Source organism: Leptodactylus fuscus, chromosome 4, assembly GCF_031893055.1.
Source record: "Leptodactylus fuscus isolate aLepFus1 chromosome 4, aLepFus1.hap2, whole genome shotgun sequence".
Taxonomy (NCBI): Eukaryota; Metazoa; Chordata; class Amphibia; order Anura; family Leptodactylidae; genus Leptodactylus; species Leptodactylus fuscus.
Window position 1 is genome coordinate 153,687,273 of NC_134268.1, and position 22,554 is coordinate 153,709,826.

The 22,554-nt window shown below is 40.4% G+C and overlaps 1 protein-coding gene across 1 annotated transcript in view; it reads right to left on the reverse strand.

Annotated features, from left to right (window-relative positions):
• The window catches only part of EGFR (epidermal growth factor receptor), a 143,163-nt gene that overhangs the window by 32,905 nt on the left and 87,704 nt on the right, over positions 1 to 22,554 (reverse strand). The window contains exons 2-12 of the mRNA XM_075271233.1: positions 15,829 to 15,980; positions 13,593 to 13,779; positions 12,622 to 12,747; positions 11,433 to 11,501; positions 7,549 to 7,667; positions 7,316 to 7,457; positions 6,761 to 6,877; positions 5,982 to 6,114; positions 4,803 to 4,876; positions 2,853 to 2,943; positions 744 to 940 (exon numbers count right to left, since the gene is read on the reverse strand). Of these exons, the coding sequence (XP_075127334.1) occupies positions 744 to 940; positions 2,853 to 2,943; positions 4,803 to 4,876; positions 5,982 to 6,114; positions 6,761 to 6,877; positions 7,316 to 7,457; positions 7,549 to 7,667; positions 11,433 to 11,501; positions 12,622 to 12,747; positions 13,593 to 13,779; positions 15,829 to 15,980 (1,407 nt within the window). The remainder of the gene's footprint in view (positions 1 to 743; positions 941 to 2,852; positions 2,944 to 4,802; positions 4,877 to 5,981; positions 6,115 to 6,760; positions 6,878 to 7,315; positions 7,458 to 7,548; positions 7,668 to 11,432; positions 11,502 to 12,621; positions 12,748 to 13,592; positions 13,780 to 15,828; positions 15,981 to 22,554) is intronic.

Sequence of the window (22,554 nt, forward strand, 5' to 3'; positions counted from 1 at the left end):
AGCAAAAATGGGTTATCAGGGATTACTATCCAGTCCTAACCTGACAGAAGTGTGGGTTATGTAGGTTTTGTTACATGTTTTTTAAGTGTTTTTTTTCCCCAGCATACTGTTTTGGGAAAGGGCCTTGAAAATTGCATCAGGCTAAGGCCCCATGCGTTGCAGTTTTTCCAAAAGAGCTTTCCAGAAATTAACACTAGCATTTTTTTTTGTAAAAACTGTGTCCAATAAATACAATGAGTTTTTTTTCCACTTCCCATTCATTTACATGGGGTTTGCAAGACGTATCATCTTGAAAATAGGTCACGATGCTACTGACTCCCCTAGAAATTAATGGGAGTTTTGAATGTTTTTTGAGATAGATTTTGAGGAAGAATCTGTCTGCATAAAACTCTGTGTGGACATACTCTTACAGAAGCAGAAGAAAGGAAATAATGGAAGTGCTGGATAACAGAAACCAACAGAGCTCAAAAGATCCCATTCACTAAAATGGGCTCAGTTGAGCTTCTAGTGTCCATCATTTGGCTGCAATTTTCAGTGCTGTGATGGAAGCTCCAAATGGAGTCTCTGACATAGATGTGAACTTAGTTTTGGAATGCTGAGTATTGTAGTGTGTCACTAGCGAGCAACATATAGATATAGATAAAATTGCATGCGGTTTTTTTTCTACATTGGTGAACATGACAGGGATGCTGTACTATCTCTTGTGATATATAGTATAGTACTGGCTTTATAGGCATACTTACCGCAAACATTAATGTCTTTATTTTCTAATATTCTCTTCTGTTGGTTTGTTCTGAATACATATGTCCAGTTCATTGTTTCAAGATAGCAGAGCTCTTTGTTACTTTTAATGATGACGTCACCAGCGCTCACTTCCTTGAGTGATCGCAATCCCATTGATGTTATTGATAGACCTATTACGCCAAGTGAATATCTCCCACTAGAATATAAAATACAGATATTCGGATCTTTCTATAGGCTGTATTAAATGCAGTAGGGTTATAGTAAATGCCAACATATTGCCCATGTTATCAATCATTAGGTCACAAAAGGCACGACTAAGTTTTAAACATCAAGAGAGGTGAAGTAGGGAGGACGTGCAGCTGACTTCACACTTAACAATGGCATAACTATAAAAAACTCAGCATCTATAGGTAGACCAAAACTTCATAAAGAAAAGCCAATAAGCCCTATTTCTAAGTCCCAACTGAAAGACTTTAGGACACACCACTGAACACAAGTGTGTCTGGGACCAAGGTAGGACAAGTATGAATTCTGAATTATAAGAGAAACCGTAACATACTGGTGAGACCAATGTCATTCACTAACAAGATTAACACCATATTTAAAAGCTGTAATTAAATGATATAACCAGAATCAAATGTTTTACTTTTAATTTTATAGTATTTGAAAAAAATAGGACAATACACCTGTATAACAGAGAAATATCAGAAAAGACTGTGGTTTTGCCACTTAACGCTAGGTTCACACATGCACTTGGGTTTCCATTCTTTGGAAAAAAGAGAAACCCAATCTGTTTAAAAAGCGGTTAGACTAAGAGGGAGCTGGGGGTGTCGTTTTCACCAGACGTGTGGTTCTCGGCCTTTCGGGTGTGCCACAAGTTTTCCATATCCTGCAAGGCCCAGCAATTGAACTATAAGCTCCTCTCTAGATTTTACCCCTCTGTCCTTTGTGAGATTTACCCCTCCACTATGGACCAGTGTTGGAGATGTAACATTGATCGGGGAATGATGACACACGTCTGGTGGGAATGTAACCTCCTTCATCCCTACTGGTCCGAGGTTTGTAGGATTATTTGGAGGTCACTGGTGTTGCCCTGAAGGATGGCCCTGCTCCTTTGCACCTTTCTATTTTCCCTCACAAACTCCAGATGTTAGTAGCGGCAAGAACTGTTATCCCTAGGCTATGGAAATCCGTCACTCCCCTTCTCTATTGTCCTGGCTGCAGGTGATCCTGCATATACGCACTATGGAAAATCTGCTTGCGGAGCAGAAATGTGATAATAGTGTAAACCAGCGTACGTGGCTCTTGTGGAACCATTTCTATTACTGACTTCCACTCTGCCTTTCCTTCCATATCCCCTAAATATCTCCTCCTCTCCCCCTCTTCTCCTTTGCTGCTAATTCCTTCTCTCCTTCTACATGATGTTGGATTTGTCTCTTGTGCCAATTTAATAATATCTTCACCTGTTTTTTTTCTTTCTTGTTGTTTTGAAATGATTATGTGGCTCTGCTGCAAAAGAGCTTTTGTTCCCCTCTTTCCCCTATGTAATCTCCCTGTTCCCTTGTGTCGTCTCTTGTTCTCCCTTCCCTCCCTATCGTCACCCTGTACCCCCTCGTTCCTCCCCTTTGCCTTAACTCCTTCTTGTTGCCGATTTCTTTTTTCGAATGTATCTACCGAAAAAATTCCTTCAATAAAATCCTTAATGTTTAAAAAAGTGGTTAGACTATAATGGAGTCTGGTTTCCGGTTGCGGAGAGAAAAGTCCTACATGCGAAATGAGGGATTGAATCCCCAAACTGAGACGGGCACTGATGTGAATTCAGCCTAACAAGTGTATTTAACCTAATGTTTAGTTCACTGGGAATCTGTGCAAAGTGCAGAAGATCACTTTCTACTCCATGTTTAACCACTACTGAACAATATAATAAAATACAACATACAACGCTATATACAATACAATAGAATACAACGCTATATGCCTGAAGGTACTCTATTTGGACTTAGGTAAAATTTTTGCATTTGAGTGAAGGAACTTAAAACAACATTTTATTTAGCATATTTAGCAAAAGTGTTATACATTGTATATATCAGATGTAAACAAATACTTACTATTGTACCGTTCTGCCTCTGATTGTTTCAAGATTTTCAAAAATACTCAGATCTGTGAAATTGTTCGGCCACCACTGTATCATTAAATAACCTGTAAGGACAACAAGGGGCAATACGGTTATTATATCATTATATCAATATTATATCATAGCATTTTATTTGACATTACACAGACACACATCTTCTTGTATATTCCAGTCGTGTGAGGGTCACACAGGTGCTAAGATACAGTAAGAACCCTAAACCCTTTGTATTATTTCAAAAGACCATTTTTACTTCAAATTTGGGTTTTCATCTCAGACAGATGCCATTGTTGTTAAAAGGGTTGTCCAGGATATTTTGAAAACGCTACACTAGTCTAAAACCCCTCCCCCCTCCTACTTCCTAAATAATATAATTAATAAAAAATGTATATTTACTCATATCCCTGGGGCAGTTATGTAACAGCCCCAGGGACATTTTCTGATAATCCAGTGACAATCTGTTTCCCCATTTCCAGAAACAGATTGTCACTACTACTCCCTCCATCCACTTCACTCATACTTACCCATCCACGGCTTCTTCCAGTGAGACAGCTCCTCCTTCTGTACCAGCAGGGTGCGCACTCTTCTCCTCTTCTACTAGGAACGTGGACCTCTACTGCGTGTCTACGCATGCGCAGTAGAGGTGAATCGTCGCTGGAGAAGGAGCCCGGACACAGTACAAAAGGAAGGGCTGTCTCACAGGAAGAAGGGTAAGTATGTAATATTTGTCGGGGGTTGGGCTGAGTAGGTAGGGTAGGACATATAGATAGGATAGGAAGGATAGGTGAAAGGAGTTAGGAAGTTGCATAGCAGGAAGAATAAGGATGTAAACAAAAGTAGGAGACATTAGGGGCCCCCAGAGACACCCAGAAATCACTCAAAACACACTAAAAAGTATATAGGTACATTTATTAACCCATTAATAACACCAACAGACTTTTTTTTTGCCCGGAAAACCCCTTTAATAGAGGCGGATTATTATTAGGGCTAGTTCACACAGGGGCAAAGAGGCTGATTTTGACAGTGGATTTCGCTTCAAAATCCGCCCCTTTACAATAGTGGTCTATGTAGACTGCTAGCTTTTTTTTTCTGCTAACAGATTTTTCTGCTAGCAGAAAAAAAGAAGTGACATGATATTTCTTCAGGCGTTTTCCGCCTGAAGAAAGCAAAAGTGAATGGGAGGCGAAAAACACGTGGAAAAAAAAACGACGCGTTTTTTTCAGCCCATTCACTTTATGGGAGGAGAAAACAGCCTGGCGTTTTTTGAAGTGGTTTTTACAAAACAACACTCCAAAAAAAGCTACAAAAAGCACGGCAAGGTCCAAAAAAAGCTGCCTAATTAGGAAGCGTTTTTTTCCGGTGCCAAAATAAGCCACGCGTAATTTACGTGTGAACTAAGCCTAAGGGTGAAATGTACTGTTGCCTGGGGCCCAAGGCTGCAAGGGGGCTCTTCGGGCCCCAGAGTATAATAATAGCACTGAGGGCCGAAGAACACAAATATTCATTGAAATTAATTTCCAGGGGTTCGTCTGAAGTGGATCGAGGCTCTTGGGAACATTTTATACTGTGTAGGGCCACTGTGGAGCATTATACTGGGGAGCATATTAAAATGTGCCCCACCCCATATTGATTTCTATGTAAAAAGTAACTCAGCTTGTCATAAATTGTACTATCAATTTATGACAAGCTGTTTTTTAATTGGAGGTCTGCTTTAAAGAGAGTCTGTCACCAGGAAACTTGCTAAGCATATCAATAAAAGCAGGCTAATTCAAAAATGGCTGGAAGGATTAATAAAATGAATAAAAGGTATGCCTGGAATAGCCTTTCTAAAAGCTATGCAAATATATTCCTTGTTAAAAATCTCTATAGGCAATGATAGATTCCCTTTAAATATTTTACACCGAAATGTTTGTGTCTCAGAACTGACCTGATATTTCACGTATGGATCTAAGAATGTTCAGTCTATCTGGATCCAATTTTGGTGTGTTGGTATAAGGATCACTAAAAAGAGAAATCATTTGGATCTGGTTAGTGCAGACATTTAATGTAGAACCTATTCAGATGCTAAGTACTGGCAATGAGTGATGTCAGGGGTGGGTATGGGATGGAGAGTGGGGTACAGGAGGGCACCCATTTCTTTTCCCTCTATAGTTCTGGCTTTAAAGAAACAAGGCCACAAGTGCAGTTGGGTTCAGTGAATTTCGGTTGCCCCACACATTTCTATTTTATAAAACAATCCGATAGACCCCTAACTTTCCACATATGTTTTTTTTAATATACTCCCTTTTATATATTCCCATGAGTGACTACACATAAAAATACAGTGGCCATGTAATAATACCTATAGAACAGCGCCATAACAGCAAAAGTGTGGTCTGGTCCACCCAAGAACTTATTATTAACACTTGCTGTTGCTGCCAATGCTCTGAACTATAATACAAGCTGATCAGTATAATGTAAGTAATGGAACATACTTTAAGGCTAAGGCCTTGTGTTGCGAAAACGCAGCTTTTTTAATGCAGATTTTGTTGTGTATTTTTTTTAGCTAAAGCCAAGAGTGGATTGAACAGAAGGTAGAAGTATAAGAGCTTCCTATATATTTCCTATTGCTTTTGTAAGCATTGTTTGCTTAGGCTCAAAAAACCGCAGCAAAAAAGCTGCATTTTTGCAAAGTGGGGCCTTAGCCTAAAGGTTTTTCCATCTACTTAACTGAAAGTCTGTCACCAGCTTAGCTCTCCACTTTATAATCAATGTGTCTGACTTCTCAAATGAGGGCTGTGTTGCCGCTGATGGCTGTCACTAACACACAGGAAAAAAAAAATGGGGCCACAACACTGAACCAGCTCTATAGTAAGTCCTTTCTCTATGTGGATATCAGAGGCTTGAGTCCAACTGATCACAAAGTGACAGGATATCCTAACACTGGGGGCAACACGGTGGCTCAGTGGTTAGCACTGCAGTACTGGAGTCCTGGGTTCAAATCTCTATATGGGGCTCACAATCTACATTTAAATATACTGTATATATATATATATATATATATATATATACATATATTCTAACGCCAAATGTAATCACTTGTCATACTTACTGGTATGTGACTTACCCATCTACAGCAAACGGCAGAATGTTAATACTTCCAGTAACTTTTGTACAGTTTTCAAAGTAACCAATGTTTGTTGCATTTATGGATAAAACTTGTTCTAAAACTCCAAATCCAATACCATCACAAGTTTTTTCTGAAAGAAACCAGGCAAAGATGGATAATATTTCGTGGAACAGAACTTTTATTGCTCGTTGATGGAAGGTGTCAAAAGTTTGCCTATAGTAGCAACCTCATTGGAAAATTTAAAGGGGGTATTCCAATTTTTATTTATTAGATTATACATTAGAAAATCATATGCTTTTTTAATATACATGCACTACGTGTCTGTATTATGGTCCAGAGTAGTCCTGTGTAATGCCCAGGACTAAACATGGTGTCAGTCAAGCGACCCACGCACATCATATGACCCAGATCATCTCAGACAGAGAATCTTGACTATTTAATCTAGACACAGACAGCCATCCATGACAGTATACTATAAATGTTATATACATACAATTAAATAATTGCGATAACCATAATATAAATCATCATTCCATCCGCAATTGCAGCACATGTGCGTCATGTCATTTAAACCTATTGCTACGTATCTGAATTCCAGTTACCATGACATGAATGACTTCATGTTTAGTCCCACACAGTTACCCCTTGGATTCATTATATGGAGCTGATAATTTGTACTCTGTATGTCATGAAAAACTGTAGAAATTCCTATTCTATATACAAATAAATAAATAAAATAAATATAATGCAGAATACTCCAATTGAAGGATATTTACCTTGAGTGCATGGTCCATCACACTTCTTACAGATGCGAACACCTTGTTCATCCATTTCATATGAACCTGGACTACAAGTCCGAACACAAGATCCAAGTTCTGTCACTATGTAATTATCTATGAAATAAAACAACACCCACCGGTAAGCAATCATCAAATGTAGCGACGCGCGGGGGATTTCAGTGGTGCACGAATACAGTCTGCAGGACTGGCAGAGAAGAAACGAATGTACAAAAAAGAGAAGTTACTCTCCGTCGTGTATCCTTATTTTTTAGATGGAGCAAAAGTGCTTTTAGTCCGATTTTGGTCTCCGTCTAAAAGAGTGGATACATTGTACAAATGCTCCAAACGCACTCATGTAAGTAGTTTTAAATGGTTTTTAATGTTTTTTTTAAGTGCCCATTCTAGTCAGTTTATATGATCTATCAACAGATCACAAAATCTGATTAGATGCAGTGACACCAAAGCAGGTGAGAACCCAGCATTAGTGAAGTGTGCCATTTCATTATTATTATTATTTAGACCCAGGATTGGTAGGAGAGTAGTTTTACTTACGTGGACACCTTGTCACACATGAGGCACCAAAAGTGTATTTCCCGTTAGGGTTCCTATCCAATGCGTATGTAAGTGGATTGTATATATGAAGTGGAGGACAGCTTTCTGTGCATATGTCACCATTCCGAAATTTACGGCATGCCTGGAGAAAAAGAATTGTACATGAGTTTTTAAAATAGTAAAATGTAAATGAAATGCACATAAAGGACAGGTATTATAGCTCTCTTCATTACCAGACAGTCTGTTTCTCTAGGACCAGTACAACCAGCTGCACACTGACCATGACAACAATCACTGGGCATTGGACCCCTGCATCGATGAGGACATTGTTGGGCACAATTCAGTTTTGTACCTGAAATTAAAAAAAAATTGTAATTTATTTTCTCACAATAGGGTTCACCTACAGAATATATATACACTCACCGGCCACTTTATTAGGTACACCTGTCCAACTGCTCGTTAACACTTAATTTCTAATCAGCCAATCACATGGCGGCAACTCAGTGCATTTAGGCATGTAGACATGGTCAAGACAATCTCCTGCAGTTCAAACCAAGCATCAGTATGGGGAAGAAAGGTGATTTGAGTGCCTTTGAACGTGGCATGGTTGTTGGTGCCAGAAGGGCTGGTCTGAGTATTTCAGAAACTGCTGATCTACTGGGATTTTCACGCACAACCATCTCTAGGGTTTACAGAGAATGGTCCGAAAAAGAAAAAACATCCAGTGAGCGGCAGTTCTGTGGGCGGAAATGCGTTGTTGATGCCAGAGGTCAGAGGAGAATGGCCAGACTGGTTCGAGCTGATAGAAAGGCAACAGTGACTCAAATAGCCACCCGTTACAACCAAGGTAGCCAGAAGAGCATCTCTGAACGCACAGTACGTCGAACTTTGAGGCAGATGGGCTACAGCAGCAGAAGACCACACCGGGTGCCACTCCTTTCAGCTAAGAACAGGAAACTGAGGCTACAATTTGCACAAGCTCATCGAAATTGGACAATTGAAGATTGGAAAAACGTTGCCTGGTCTGATGAGTCTCAATTTCTGCTGCGACATTCGGATGGTAGGGTCAGAATTTGGCGTCAACAACATGAAAGCATGGATCCATCCTACCTTGTATCAACGGTTCAGGCTGGTGGTGGTGGTGTCATGGTGTGGGGAATATTTTCTTGGCACTCTTTGAGCCCCTTGGTACCAATTGAGCATCGTTGCAACGCCAAAGCCTACCTGAGTATTGTTGCTGACCATGTCCATCCCTTTATGACCACAATGTACCCAACATCTGATGGCTACTTTCAGCAGGATAATGCGCCATGTCATAAAGCTGGAATCATCTCAGACTGGTTTCTTGAACATGACAATGAGTTCACTGTACTCCAATGGCCTCCACAGTCACCAGATCTCAATCCAATAGAGCATCTTTGGGATGTGGTGGAACGGGAGATTCGCATCATGGATGTGCAGCCGACAAATCTGCGGCAACTGTGTGATGCCATCATGTCAATATGGACCAAAATCTCTGAGGAATGCTTCCAGCACCTTGTTGAATCTATGCCACGAAGAATTGAGGCAGTTCTGAAGGCAAAAGGGGGTCCAACCCGTTACTAGCATGGTGTACCTAATAAAGTGGCCGGTGAGTGTATATATATATATATATATATATATATATATATATATATATATATATATATATACCGTATTTTTCGGACTATAAGACGCACTTTTTTTCCCCAAAATTTTTGGGGAAAAGAAGGGTGCGTCTTATAGTCTGAAGGTGGCGCCTGGCATCCACTGTAATAGAGAGGCGGAAGCCGGCAAGTGATAGACGCCATTACAGGTGCCGGGGCCTGAGACATCGCTACGCTCCTCTGCCCTGCATGAAGCCAGCAGCAGCTCCTCCGTCCCCCCGCTGCTGGCTTCATGAAGGCAGAGGATCGTAGCGATGTCTCAGGCCCCGGCGTCTATCCCTCCCCGGCATCCGCCTCTCTAGTACAGCGGATGCCGGGTCAGTATCGGTGGCCTCTTCTCCCCCGGGGCCGGTCCCCACCGGCCCCGTACCTGTAAAGTTGCAGTCCGGCTCCTGCGCGGCGATATCGCAGGAGCCGACCTGTCCGGGTGAAAGCCGGGAGCCTAATGAGGCTCCCCGGCCTGTCACTGCTGTATTAGTATTGCGGCTGGTCTCTATGACCAGCCGCCGTAATACTAATATACAGAATGTCCCATAGACGGCAATACAGTTGTATTGCCGTCTATGGGACTTGCGATCAAGTGACCGCAGGTTCAAGCCCCGGGGGGGAATAAAATAGTAAAAAAAAAAAAGCTTTAAAAATATGAAATAAATAAAAGTTCTAAATCACCTCCTGTTTTTTTTCAATACAAGGTGATCTAAGCAATAGATATCCCCCAAAATGGTATAACTAAAAAGTACTTCTGGACCCGCAAAAAAAAACACTCTATGCATCCCCGTACAGCTGCAGGGTCACCTGTCAATGTGGCCTTGCAGCTGTTGCAAAACTACAACTCCCATATATTAAATATTTTACCAGTTTTTGCTTCAAATTTTTTTTTCCCTATTTTCCTCCTCTAAAACCTAGGTGCGTCTTATAGTCCGAAAAATATATATATATATATATATATATATATATATATATATATATATATATATATACACACACTACACACACATACCTACTTACACAGTACATACATACAGTACAAACAAATATCAGTGTGTATATATATATATATATATATATATATTACATAGTTGTCTTTCACACACACTCATGCATTCATATAAGTATACAGTTACAAATATATGTACATACATAAGCATATAGTATATAAAGTATGTGTATATAGAGTGTATATACATAGTCATACTTTATCCATTTAATTGCCAGTCAAAGGAGAAGACATATTTATCAGCAATCTAAAGAAGATAGAAAAATCGCCCACTCCTGAAGTAGAAGTTTCTCTCATCTCTACTTTAAATGACAGAATCTGTATAATCCATTTCTATCCGAAATATGGTCATAAAACTATTACTATACCCTCCAACATTTCAATCCTCATTTGTGGAACATACTAACCTTACCAAGATCAACACGACCTCGTTTGTAAAATATCATAAAAACACTCACTCTGCCCGTTATACTGCCATGCCTCTGAGGTCCCCTTTTATCGGGTAGTTGAGTTCATTCATCAGAGTTTATCTAAGGTAGGGCTGGGCAATTAATCGCTAAATAACCAAAACTGACCGTCAGCTTAGTTAATGGATGTGAACTTGCTCACATGGAATACTTCAATTATTTTGCCTCCTTACCATCCTGTCTCACACTGCTGTTGGATAAAGGATATGTCGTTGACTGTGCTCTATCTAGTCGGGATTGCTGATATGTGAATCACAAAAAGCCAAAATTCAGTAGCATGACATAGCATATAAATAGGGGGTGTGGCACATATAAAGGTTTTGAAATAATACATCAAAATTAATCGATCAATTAATCACAATTTTCATTTACGAGTATGTAGGTGATAATTGTCCAGCCCTAACTTAAAGTCAAACATTGCTTTTGGCATAAGTGTGGTGCTGGGTTCTTAGTTCAATTAGTCTATGGTACATCCACATGGCTTGGATAGTGTTACCTATGCACAGTGCTTAAATTGGGCAATATTGGGTATAAAGAAATGTGTCTGAAGCAGAATGCAGAACATAAAAAACACTGTTACTTACCTCTCCTTGCTCCAGAAAGCTTCAGGCCTACTTGATGATGTCGATATAAGACAAACATGACATCAAGGAAACAGAAAAATCATACAGCATACCATGTTCCCTCTGTATGGGTCACATAATGACCAGTGTTTTCCTATACAGGATCAACTAGAGAAAACCTCTCTACTTGGTGACATCCCAGATGTCACATGAGCCGGGGCTTGCGTTCTTATGCATCGCAATGCAAGCCTCTGCTCACGTGATGTCGCGTACGTCATTGAAGATGGCCGACATCTGCAGGGAGTGTGCCTGAGCCAGGGAGAGGTAAGTAACAGTGTTTTTTTATGTTTGTTTCCTCCCCTTACTATTTACATAGTTCAGAATATATTCATGGTAAATACTTACGTATTTGACAGTTCTCTCGACCAGGGCCCCAGCAAGATCCATTGCACGCTTCCTCATCACAGGGTGGACCTGTCATTTTAAAGAGATGTTCAAGATACAAATACATGCAAGTATACACAGAACAGTTTTTTACTTTTTGGGGAGGCAGAGTAGCAGATTCCACCAATTTATGTCCATATAACTTTATAGCCCAGAGATTATAGACATCTGAATACAAACTATTGTGTTTTTTGTGATGGTGCAATGTATGCCTGTGGTCACCAGATTCATCCTGTAGCTAGACTTTCTGTCATCCATGTTAAAAGTAGAGTTTGCTGCCCTTATTTTAAATCTAAACCCTTTGACCGAGAAGCAAAGTGTCTTTATGGTGCCCTATCTGCCCTTATTTACCGTATCATATATTCAATGCAATTTCTCAGGTATGCAAGGCACGTATAGTCACAGTTTTTGTTGCATAAGCATAGGTTTTTGTGTGTAAGTTGTGACTCTTCCTTATTTGTTTCCTACTTGCCATTAAAAAAAAAAAACAGTTGGTGAAACGGGCAGGAATCTAGGAGAGCCCCCTAGGTATGTCCGATTTACTATATCTCACAACAGAAACTGGCAAGAGTTACATCACAAATCTATCACTGTACCTAACCGATGCACATTTCATTATTGGCGCATGGGGCATACCCGTGGCAGACCACAATTATTAAGGGGTCAGAGCATCTTAATAATTGTAGTGCATTTTGCACCAAAACAAAAATGGATTAAGACTAACACAAGATTGCAGATAACTTACAGATCAGTAGGAGTCTGACCATTCAGACCCCAACTGATAAAGAGAATAGGGGACTTTTATTTCCTGTTCTGAGTGGAGTATTGGCTGGGCAGCACACACTCTGCTCCATTCACTTAAATGGGGGTCACCGAAAATGGCTGAAAGCTGTACTTCAGCAAACTCTGGCCCTTCAATTGAAATGAACGGATTGGTGGATACGCTGCTCAGCCACTACTCCAATCAAAATGGGGGATTAAAAATTCCCCTTTCTCCTGACCAGTGGAGCTCTGTACTATCGGAACCCCACTGATAACTTGTTTTGTGGAAACAAACCTTTAAGTCAATAGCTAGGGTGAGTCATTGCAAGGCAGTCGACTGAAAATGCAGTAATATGTTTTGGTATCAGTTATTGAAATGAATACGTACAGTTTGTACGGGTACGGTTTTCCACTGAAATAACATAGTTAGGGTGAACAATGTCCTCCCACTTGATGGAATCTAAGTTGCAAAGCATTGGATTATTTCGTATGGTAACTCCACCATGAAGAATTTCTGTAAAAAAAAAAAAAGGGAAATATAAAAGGTATTATTCAGAAACAATACTGCTAAGATAGATAGATAGATAGATAAACAGATAGATAGATAGATAGATAGATAGATAGATAGATAGATAGATAGATAGATAGATAGATAGACAGACAGTGCAGAGATAAGTGATAGTGACATCTTCTTATGGAAATGTACAGTCTACAAGTCAGTCTACAAGTGCAATGTGGCGGGCCTGATTCACTTACAGATAGTTGTTCTGCCATTTAGTGCACTCATAGGCTGATCACATTTTCATAAAAAGAGGATTATCTCTGAATTGCACGACTAGTCAGTCAGGCCATTTGTATACAGGTAGCAAGAAAAGGAACGTTACTTGGAGATGTGATCAAAGACCTATAACAGACCTATAACAGAGGGGTCTAGGGTACGCCCATTGGAACTGGAGGGACTGTAAGGGCTGGTTCAGACCATGGAAAATGAATTGAGGCGGACTTTAAGCTCAGATTCCTCTTCATTTTCAGTCCCTCTGGCTCCCAGTGACGGAAAGCCAAAGTAGAGCATTGGCTTTCTGATGCAACTTTCACTCGCCGATAAGCCCCAGATTAATAGGGTTGATCAATTGAGTGTCTCACACACTGGTCCTAAAATTGCGACAAGTTGCTTATTTTGTCAGTGTCCTGCTTCAATCTCTGCTGCCATTAAAAACAATGGAAGGCAGATTCAGTACAATATTTGGCCCTGATTTTGAGGTGAGTTTTTTTATATTTACAGTATTTCTAGTATGCAACCTAATTTTTAGTCAGACAACCCTTTAACTATCATACAGTATAGTAACCCTCATTACATACCTTGCAAATTTCTCATAGGCAGCTGCTCCAAACCATTGTTTGTACCCCTTTCCAGGGAATTGGAAAGTATGGCGAGTGCGGCGTTCTTATGCAAATTGTTACCTCGGATAACTCGAAGGTTTTCCAGGGGAATGGTCTTAACTGTGTTAAGGGCAATAAGAACATATCCTCCAACTTCTTGTATGTCCTGCATAGACATAACAAAACAATCAGGTTAAGTAATAAAGTATGCAACAAGTTATTATGAAAAATAATCAAAAAGGGACTATTTTAGGGATTGAAAGTTTACTTATACAATCACGGGAATGGAGCTTTTGTATGAATGGACTTGCGGATCCCATGGGAAGAGATAACTTTGCCCTTTAACTCAATAATAAATCTATGTCCAGTAAGCTTTTAAGGGCCCTCTTATCTTGGCTTCAGGCAGACAGAATTTTATGATTTTAAAGAGAGTCTGTCAGGTCTCAACTGCCTCCCAGACCAATATGCAGGGGCTTTTAATATGGCCTGCAAGTGCATCAAGCATAGGCATGACTTGCCACAAAGAGTTATAAGTACTCTAAAAGTCCTCTAAAATCACTGCCCCATATTGGCTCTGTAGCAGCGAATGACATTTTCAGCCTCTGTACGTGACACAGTTATATGTAGGAAACTCTGAAACGGGCCCACCCCAGTGCACTTGCAGACTGATTTATTTATTTATCCATAAAAATATGATTATCGCTGCATCGCTTCATTGCCAAAACGATATGTTTCTTACTAGAGTTGAGCGAACAATAAAATGTTCGAGGTTCGATATTCGTTTCGAGTAGCCCCTCAATATTCGACTACTCGAATCGAATATCGAACCCTATTATAGTCTATGGGGGGAAAATGCTCGTTTCAGGGGTAGGCAACGTTCGATCAAATTACACTTACCAAGTCCACGAGTGAGGGTCGGGCTGGATCCTCCGAGAAGTCTTCTTCTTGCAGCGTCCCCGCGGCGTCTTCCGGCTCTTCATTCACTCTGCCAGGCATCGGGCCTGGGCAGAGCCGACTGCGCATGCCCGCACTACAAGCGGACATGCGCAGTCAGATCTGCCCAGGCCCGATGCCTGGCAGAGTGAATGAAGAGCCGGAAGACGCCGCGGGGAAGCTGCATGGAGAAGATTTCTAAAGGTAGAAGAAGAACCAGCGTTGATTGGCCGACTGTATAGCATTCGTCCAATCAATGCTGGTTCTGCATCAAACTTTTACATTCGAACAGTGAGTGGTACTCGATCGAGTACTATTTCGAATACCGTAGTATTCAAATGAATACCTACTCGATCGAGTACTACTCGCTCATCTCTATTTCTTACCCTATTAAAGGCCTCTACACAGAACTATTTTTAGTTTTGAAAGACATTTTGGACCTATCAGACTTCCTTTAGCCTAAGGCCCAGGTAGGGAAAGTCTGTGGAGTTTTCTTTTGCAGACTCTCTGTCCCAATTATACCTATATGGAAAACACCAGTGTTACATAGGTATAATTGACATGCTGCGATTTACATAAACGCAACGCATTTGGATATTTTTCTGCATTGTTTAGATGGGATTAGCCAGAATCCCATCCACTTTGCAGGTACTGTATAACGCTGTGGTTTTTGCCACAGTATTTCTGCTGCAGCCAAATCACAGCGTTGGTGCAACGTGGGGAACCCAGTCTCAAAGAGGAACTTTCACCTCCACCAACTCAACCTCTTAACTTTCTTTAGGTTCTCTGCCGTCCGGTGGGTGGTCTGGGCTGTTTGCTCCAGACGAGGACGTAGAATACGAGGTGCTAAAACAAACAGAACTGATTCCTCAAAATCATTGGGACTAGAAAAATATAATGACACCAGCCAGTGGAGTGGCACTTATTGGGGTTGGTGGAGGTGGTGAAAGGCCCCCTTTAAACAGGCCATATAGTGAGTTTCAATTGAGAGGCTTTTTTTGGAGGCTGATTCTGAGGCGGATTCAGCGTCATAATCAGCACCAAAAAACTATGTGTGCAGTGACCCTAATAGTGGCTTATCTCCAATAAAATAAAGGATGGAATATGTTCTTTTCTTTCCCAGATATTTTCTAGATGAATGTCAGTCAGTCCAGCAGACTTTAATCTAAGATGAGTTGCATGGCCCCCTTTAGAGCTATGAACCACTCACAATAGTAGATATAATTTAGAAAAAGGGAAAATCAACAGCATTTACTTGGTTATAAGGGTTTTAGTCACGTACCTTTAGGAAAGACATGTCATAATTCCCTTTTATGTGGGTGATTTCCAGATTTCCAAGCACAATCTGACATCCATTGTACATTCTCTTCATAAAGTTGTAGTGATCTTCAGTTGTAGCGATTTGCGTCAACTTGTTGTCATTTCCCAAACAAACTGTAAAGAAGAGCAGGCCATTAAGTACTTGAGATGTGCCAAAGATGCATGAAGTCGATCACCCAAAAAATAAAACATAACTTACTACTTCAAACTACTGCCATTATAAAAGTACGGTAAATCCAGACTATGGAAGCAGACTACAGTGATAGGGCAAACTCCAGACTATATAACCAGACTGCTGTATGAGGGGTGGACAAGACTAGAGAACAGGTCTGGATCACAGACTCACACTGCTATTATAGGGGGTTGACCTAACTATTCACCCAGAGTGCTATTATAGGAGGCAATCCAGAATACATAGCCAGACTGCTATTGTGGGGCAAACCAAACTACCGAGCCAGGCTGCTATTACATGAGACTGGACCAAACAATACAACCGCTATTATAGAGGTAGTCTAAACTATACAGCCAGGCTGCTCTGATAGGAGTAAAGACATACTTCACTATTAAGCTTCTTCTATATTATGAAATCTTAAATGGGCGCTAACTTTTCAGACAATGTAGTTTCACGTAATAGTACATGTGATTCTTGATCAAAAATGTAATACAATGTATTTAAAAAGTGAATTTTCCTGCCTGAAAATCCTCTAAAAAGTTCTGACCACTAGGTGTCTCCTTTCTTGCTAATTTACTGTTCACCCTGTTACTAGGAAAGGTCTGTCTTTAGAAACCAGCAGGCTCAATTTGGGAACAGAGAGCGTGGAAGGAGGAAGGGGCCGGTGTCTCCTCACACAGTGAGTGGAGGAGAGGGGCAGGTCTGCACAGTCTCTATAGGTTTTAACACAGCTTTTCCTGCCTTTACACAACAGAGTGAAGTGCCTGCAAATCTCACAGCTCTCAAAAAGAATGTAAGGAGGCTCTGTACTTCTAACTTCTGCTTGTGTAATTGCTGATGCAATGTTTGTCATAGTTAGCAAGTAAATTTCCTGATTGTGCTCAGATTTATTCATTTATTTTGTCAGGGATCTCTTTAGCAGCATCATGTTCTGTATTTGCAGTCCATTGTTCCTGGATATCCTAGATCACGTTCACTTGGGCTATTCTAAGTTGTTATTTTACAATTACACCTGGCAATTACATATACGAAAACCAACAGTAGTAATAATGAATAGGGTAGGGGGCAGACTGCTCTATATTGCACACACACCCTGCCTCAGAGAGAAATGCAACATGTGCTGCAGCCATGATGGGGCTATAAGCAGCAGAGAATAGACTGCACAGTAATACGCTGCAGATAACTTATGATAAAAACTAAGGTACGCTTTACTTACAAGCAATGTCAAAGTGAGTGTGCACTATTAGGATGTACTGCATATACCAGGAATAACCTTGGATCCATTTGTATTGTTCTATTTAGAAACATTCTTTTTCTCTACTAATAATCATTTGGACTTGACAGGGAACGAACTTTGATCCCTTGAGTGTTAAACAGAATGAAATGGTAACTGGATGACAGGCATGACAAAGGTCAATCCATTATTAATGTAGGAGGGCTCCTCTTGTACAGTTTTCCTCCACAGACAGCTGTAACCCAAGATTATAGTGTAACTTATTGAGCACTTGTTGATAATGGTCTATGTAAATTGTTGTACAGATAATAGATATTTATACATATAGAGTACACAGATTACATATATTGCATATTTACCTACAAAAGGTAATGCAGATAAAGCGAGAATTACTACATCTTATTTATGTCTAGAACAATTAATATCCAGCTCAGACTATTATTTAATAGTAAATTGTCAGGACTTTTGATGGGGAGGGAAACAGTATCCATAAACTCACTTTAAGACAGTGATCCCGACCCTCTCCATGTACTGTACACGGGTATTATAGGCCAAGCCATAAGTCAAAGACACTAGTAGTTGACCGTGCATTCTTTTCTGTCCTGATGCTACATGTCTGAAGTCTGTATCTTTCGGCAGAAATGCGTGTATTGCACAGCTGCTTGGGCTACACAGGAAGTTTATAGATAACTGAGTGTATACAGAGACTCAATTCTTGAACTGGCATCACTAAAGAAGCAGAATCACAGCTGGAAAGGACCTATTTTTTTTCACCCTTTCACTGCCTAAAGGGGTTTTATTCCCTACAATTCAATAGAATTTGTGGCGTGTTCCACTGGATTCTGTCTATACGGAGTATCCTCCCTTATGAGCAGTTCTTCTTCTGCGGAAGGCAATTGCTGTACATGGCTCTGTATTAAGGAGGAGTAAGAGGCTCCATCTACAGGGTTCTGTAATGTACATAAGATATACTGTACTATGGAGTTTCATGAACCGTATAATAAAAATTTATTACTTTTCTGTGCTCTTCTACATACCCTAAGGAAAAACTGAACTCTTCCTTTGCAAGAGATAAAAAATATAATGCAGGAATAAGTCTAGCTTAAGTGTGAGTAGTAGAACTACGAACAGAATATGGTCCACTATGGTTTTCAACGAAGTTACCTCTTTAAGGCTCGGTTCAAATCTGCAAACAGCACTTTTCTCTCCGCATGTTTAATGTGGAAACCGAGCAGAAACCACACGGAGCCCATTATAGTCTATGGGGTCCACGGGTTTCCTTAGATAACTGCTTTTCTATGCGTATTGGTTTCCACTTGGGGGGTCCCCAAGCAGACTCCCCGAACAGAAACCTGAATGCAGATGTGAACCGGGCCTTAGTTACAATATATGCTGCTGGTGTCTGAAAGCTTCGATACAATACAGATTTCTAGCCTAAAAGAATAAAATAGCTAAATACACTTATTTAACGTAGCAATACGATGTCAGGATAAACACACCACAACAATTCCTAGATCCATAAGTATATATTGGGGAATTGTTATGTGTGCGCTTCTTGTAAGTATAAGGAGACTGTAGATTGACAGGTAGTTGTGACAGACAAGGGCTTATAATTGCCGTCTGATTCATTTCCTTCTCTGAAGGTAACATTGCACTCCTCCACCTTTATATTTCCTGTTACATCACTACCTAGTCATACCTGGACTGCTGAAAGGCTAACATTACAATGCACATTTCATGTAGCTACCTGCACTACCTCTCAGCATACAAACATAATAAAGCCATTATCAGGCCTAGCAGATGCACCTACAGCATCAGCATGACGTTACCGTAACCTCACTAGCACCAATTCACATGTACGCTTGGTTTCTGATCACTGTCATCTCTTGTCAATCTGTTATCAAACATTAACCTTAGTAAATGTTTCATGAAGAGCAAATATTTAGATGAAAACAGGGCGAGGGGCGAATACGAATGTGAGTGCTGCCACCTTAGGTAAAATACATGAGCTAGACTAGGGTAGGGAACCTTCAGCTCTCCAGCTGCTGTGAAACTACAACTCCCAACATGCTCCATCCACATCTATGGGAGTTCCAAGAACAGAAGAGCAAGTGTGCATGCTGGGAGTTGTAGTTTTGCAACAGCTGGAGAGTTGTACGTTCCCTACCCCTGAGCTAGACAATCATTTGTAATGACCTAAAGTATAATAATGGAACTATATGCACATTATATGGACTTTCCCCCAGTGTCAGACCTATTCATTGGCATTGGTGCTTACAGTGGTGTATGAAGCTGCACCTGATCTCCTGGCCAAAGGCTCTTCCGTAATGGCATAGCTATAGGGGTACCAGGCCCCTGACCCTAAGGGGGCCCCAGTGGTCCCTATGACTAATAAAATCTACCACTATTCTAAACGACACAAGTTAGGTAGGGCCCCATTACAGATTCTGCATTGGGGCCAAGAGCTTCAAGTTACATCTCTGGTAATGAGGACCACTGTACTATTCATGGCATGGTAGTGTTGGCAGGGACTGGCAGAGATTTTACATTTTTTCAATCTACCAATTTTGACTGGACTGGCCAACTATCTCATGTGTATGGGGGTGTGCTGAATATCCGTCACATATGATGGTGGGAGAACAAGGGTCAGTCATGCCCAATCCTGTGTTCTCAATTGATAAAAGCTGCTGCCAGAGTTATATGACAGTGTCTTATTAACCTCCCCCATCTGGGAAACCTTGCCCAAAGTGTGTGAGGGGTGTCAGGAGGAATAACTGGCTTTCGACAAGGTGCTTTAAAAAGTGTTTGGTAATCTTCAGAATGGTTTGTTCCCTTTGCCACAACAATCCAAATTGGTGACACAAAGGTAAGATCCAGATTACATCTATTAGCAATCAGACAGGTCTACAGGGCCGGTATGGGGCATGTGAAATATTACATACATTTTTTCTGCTACTTAAAGGAATTTTCCAAGGTTAGAAGGGTGAACTTATGTTTAACAAACATTCCAGTCTTGTTCATGGGCTATACATGGTATTGCATCCCATCCCCATTGAATGAGGCTAAGATAAACTTTTCCAAGCAAGAACACAATCCAAAGAATAACAAACAGTGTACACCATACTGTCAGGTCAAATAGGTACGAAACGAATAAAAACCTCATTTAATGGGAGTAGTAGCCTGTGTCTCTTTTAACAGTAAGTTTTTACCTTCTTTTTTTTTTTTTTAACAAGTTGCACAGTTCACCCTGTTTTCAAGTTTTAGTTACTAGACTACATTTTCTGGGGTTAGGAAGAAAGGCCAAATATGCTGAGTTAGATGTGGTCTGCTTTGCCGTAAAATTATGACTGCTGTGCAACACAGCTGTTGGTATCCTGTCTACTGGAGGCCAAAAACCACAGCTTTCTAAAGACGGACATGAAATGAAACATAAAAAAATAATATAGCACTGGAATAAAATCTGAAGGAAGAGTATATAAACATAAAAGACAACTAATAACTAAGCAAATAATCATTAGTCACAGTACTGTACCACAGGCAAGACATTATAGTCAAATAAATATTTATGATTATACACTCTTATATGAAAAATTGGATCTTTTATGGAATTTTATCATTTAATGACTTTGAATGGGATTCCACTGAAATAGGAAAAGTTTTACAGTGTGTGAATCTGACGGCATTGTCATGCTTCAGTCCTTTAGGATGAAGCAGTCACATTGGCACAATATGGTGAGCATTTTCGTAATTTGTATTTCAAACTATGAACATCACGTGGTTTGGCTTATGGAATTCTCATCAGTCTTTATGGACTGATGGTTTATTGTCCTAAATATTCTTATACTATGCCTGTTCATACCTGGGTTTTTTAAAACAATCAAACAAAAAAAAACAGGGCAGCACATATTGGCAGGGCAGCACATATTGGCTTCACTGTCTTATGAATGTAAGCATGCCCATTTCTCCAATGAAGCTTGGGCAGTACGCCTTTGCCTAATGTGAAGGTGTACTGCCCCATCCTACTGGAGAACTGCACATGCTCCCAGTATCAGAGATGAATCAGATGAGAACATAAAGACTTCTCTCAGTCAATATTAGAGCTTTTTTTTTTTTAATAAAAACAACCTGGACATGGACAGGTACAATGTAGGTATATACATTAAACCGCCGATTCACAAGGACTTGCTGGTGTTTTAGTGTCCCAATCTACCTAACAAGTTCCTTTTAGAGAGTGGTCCAGGGTTAAAAAAAACACCCAAAAAACATGGCGGGTTGTGTTCTCATTATGGCGGCTTCAGCAGGCAGGTGACCGACATCCTGCACCACATTGAGTGAATCAGTCTTGCTTCTGACCTCAACTTCTTACGGTCCCTAGGCTACTCATTTGTGTCTCAACAGCTATTAGATGGACAGAATTATGGTGTTTAAAGTCTAAACTTTCACAAGACCTCGATTTAGTTGCTTCATTTACACATGAAAATTTCCCTGTCTACAAAAAAATCTGGTGGTGACTTTGTGGTTGACAGGATCACAGACTTGTTTTCCCAGCGTGGTATACGATGGTTTTATACTGAAACAGTTTTTTACCACCCACTCTTTTTTCGGACTGACATACAAATTACCATGTAGAGCAAGCTTTAATAAAACCCTGACTGTATTTTTCTACCTACACTCATCTTTTTGGAATAAGTCTTCTATTTCCGGTCTTGAGATCAATAAAACAATGAGGAGAGTCAGTGTGTAGGTGTAGATTTACGGTGAACATTTATTTCTCATTATCTGAATACTCCCTTAGTCCATTAGTTTTCTGAGTTTGAAAGAAAATTGACAAAAAGCAGGAATAAAATAAGATCCTTGATAAATTGATAAATCTCTCATCACTCCAGTGTTGCGGCGTTGACATGCTAAGTACTCATGTGATCACTGCAGCCAGTAGCCTAAGCAGTGATGATGGCTGGCATGTCACAAGACTGCTAATACTAGTGACTGGCTGCATCAGTGAAGTGGTTAGTCAGTATCACCAGTGCAGGAAGATAAACAACATTTGGCATGGACCACCAGCAGAGCAGCACTGCTGGAGTCATGGGAATTTATCAAGTAAGAATAGGTGATTTTGCTTTTTTATGTCATTTTCTGATTTACTATTTTCTTTCAGATATGGAAAATCCTTTTGTGAGAAGGAGACAGGCAGAGTGCTAGAGTCCAGATATATTAGCCCCAGGTTTCTGACATATGTGTGATCCAGGGCAGATCTGGACTAGGCCTCAGCCCAGATGTAGATC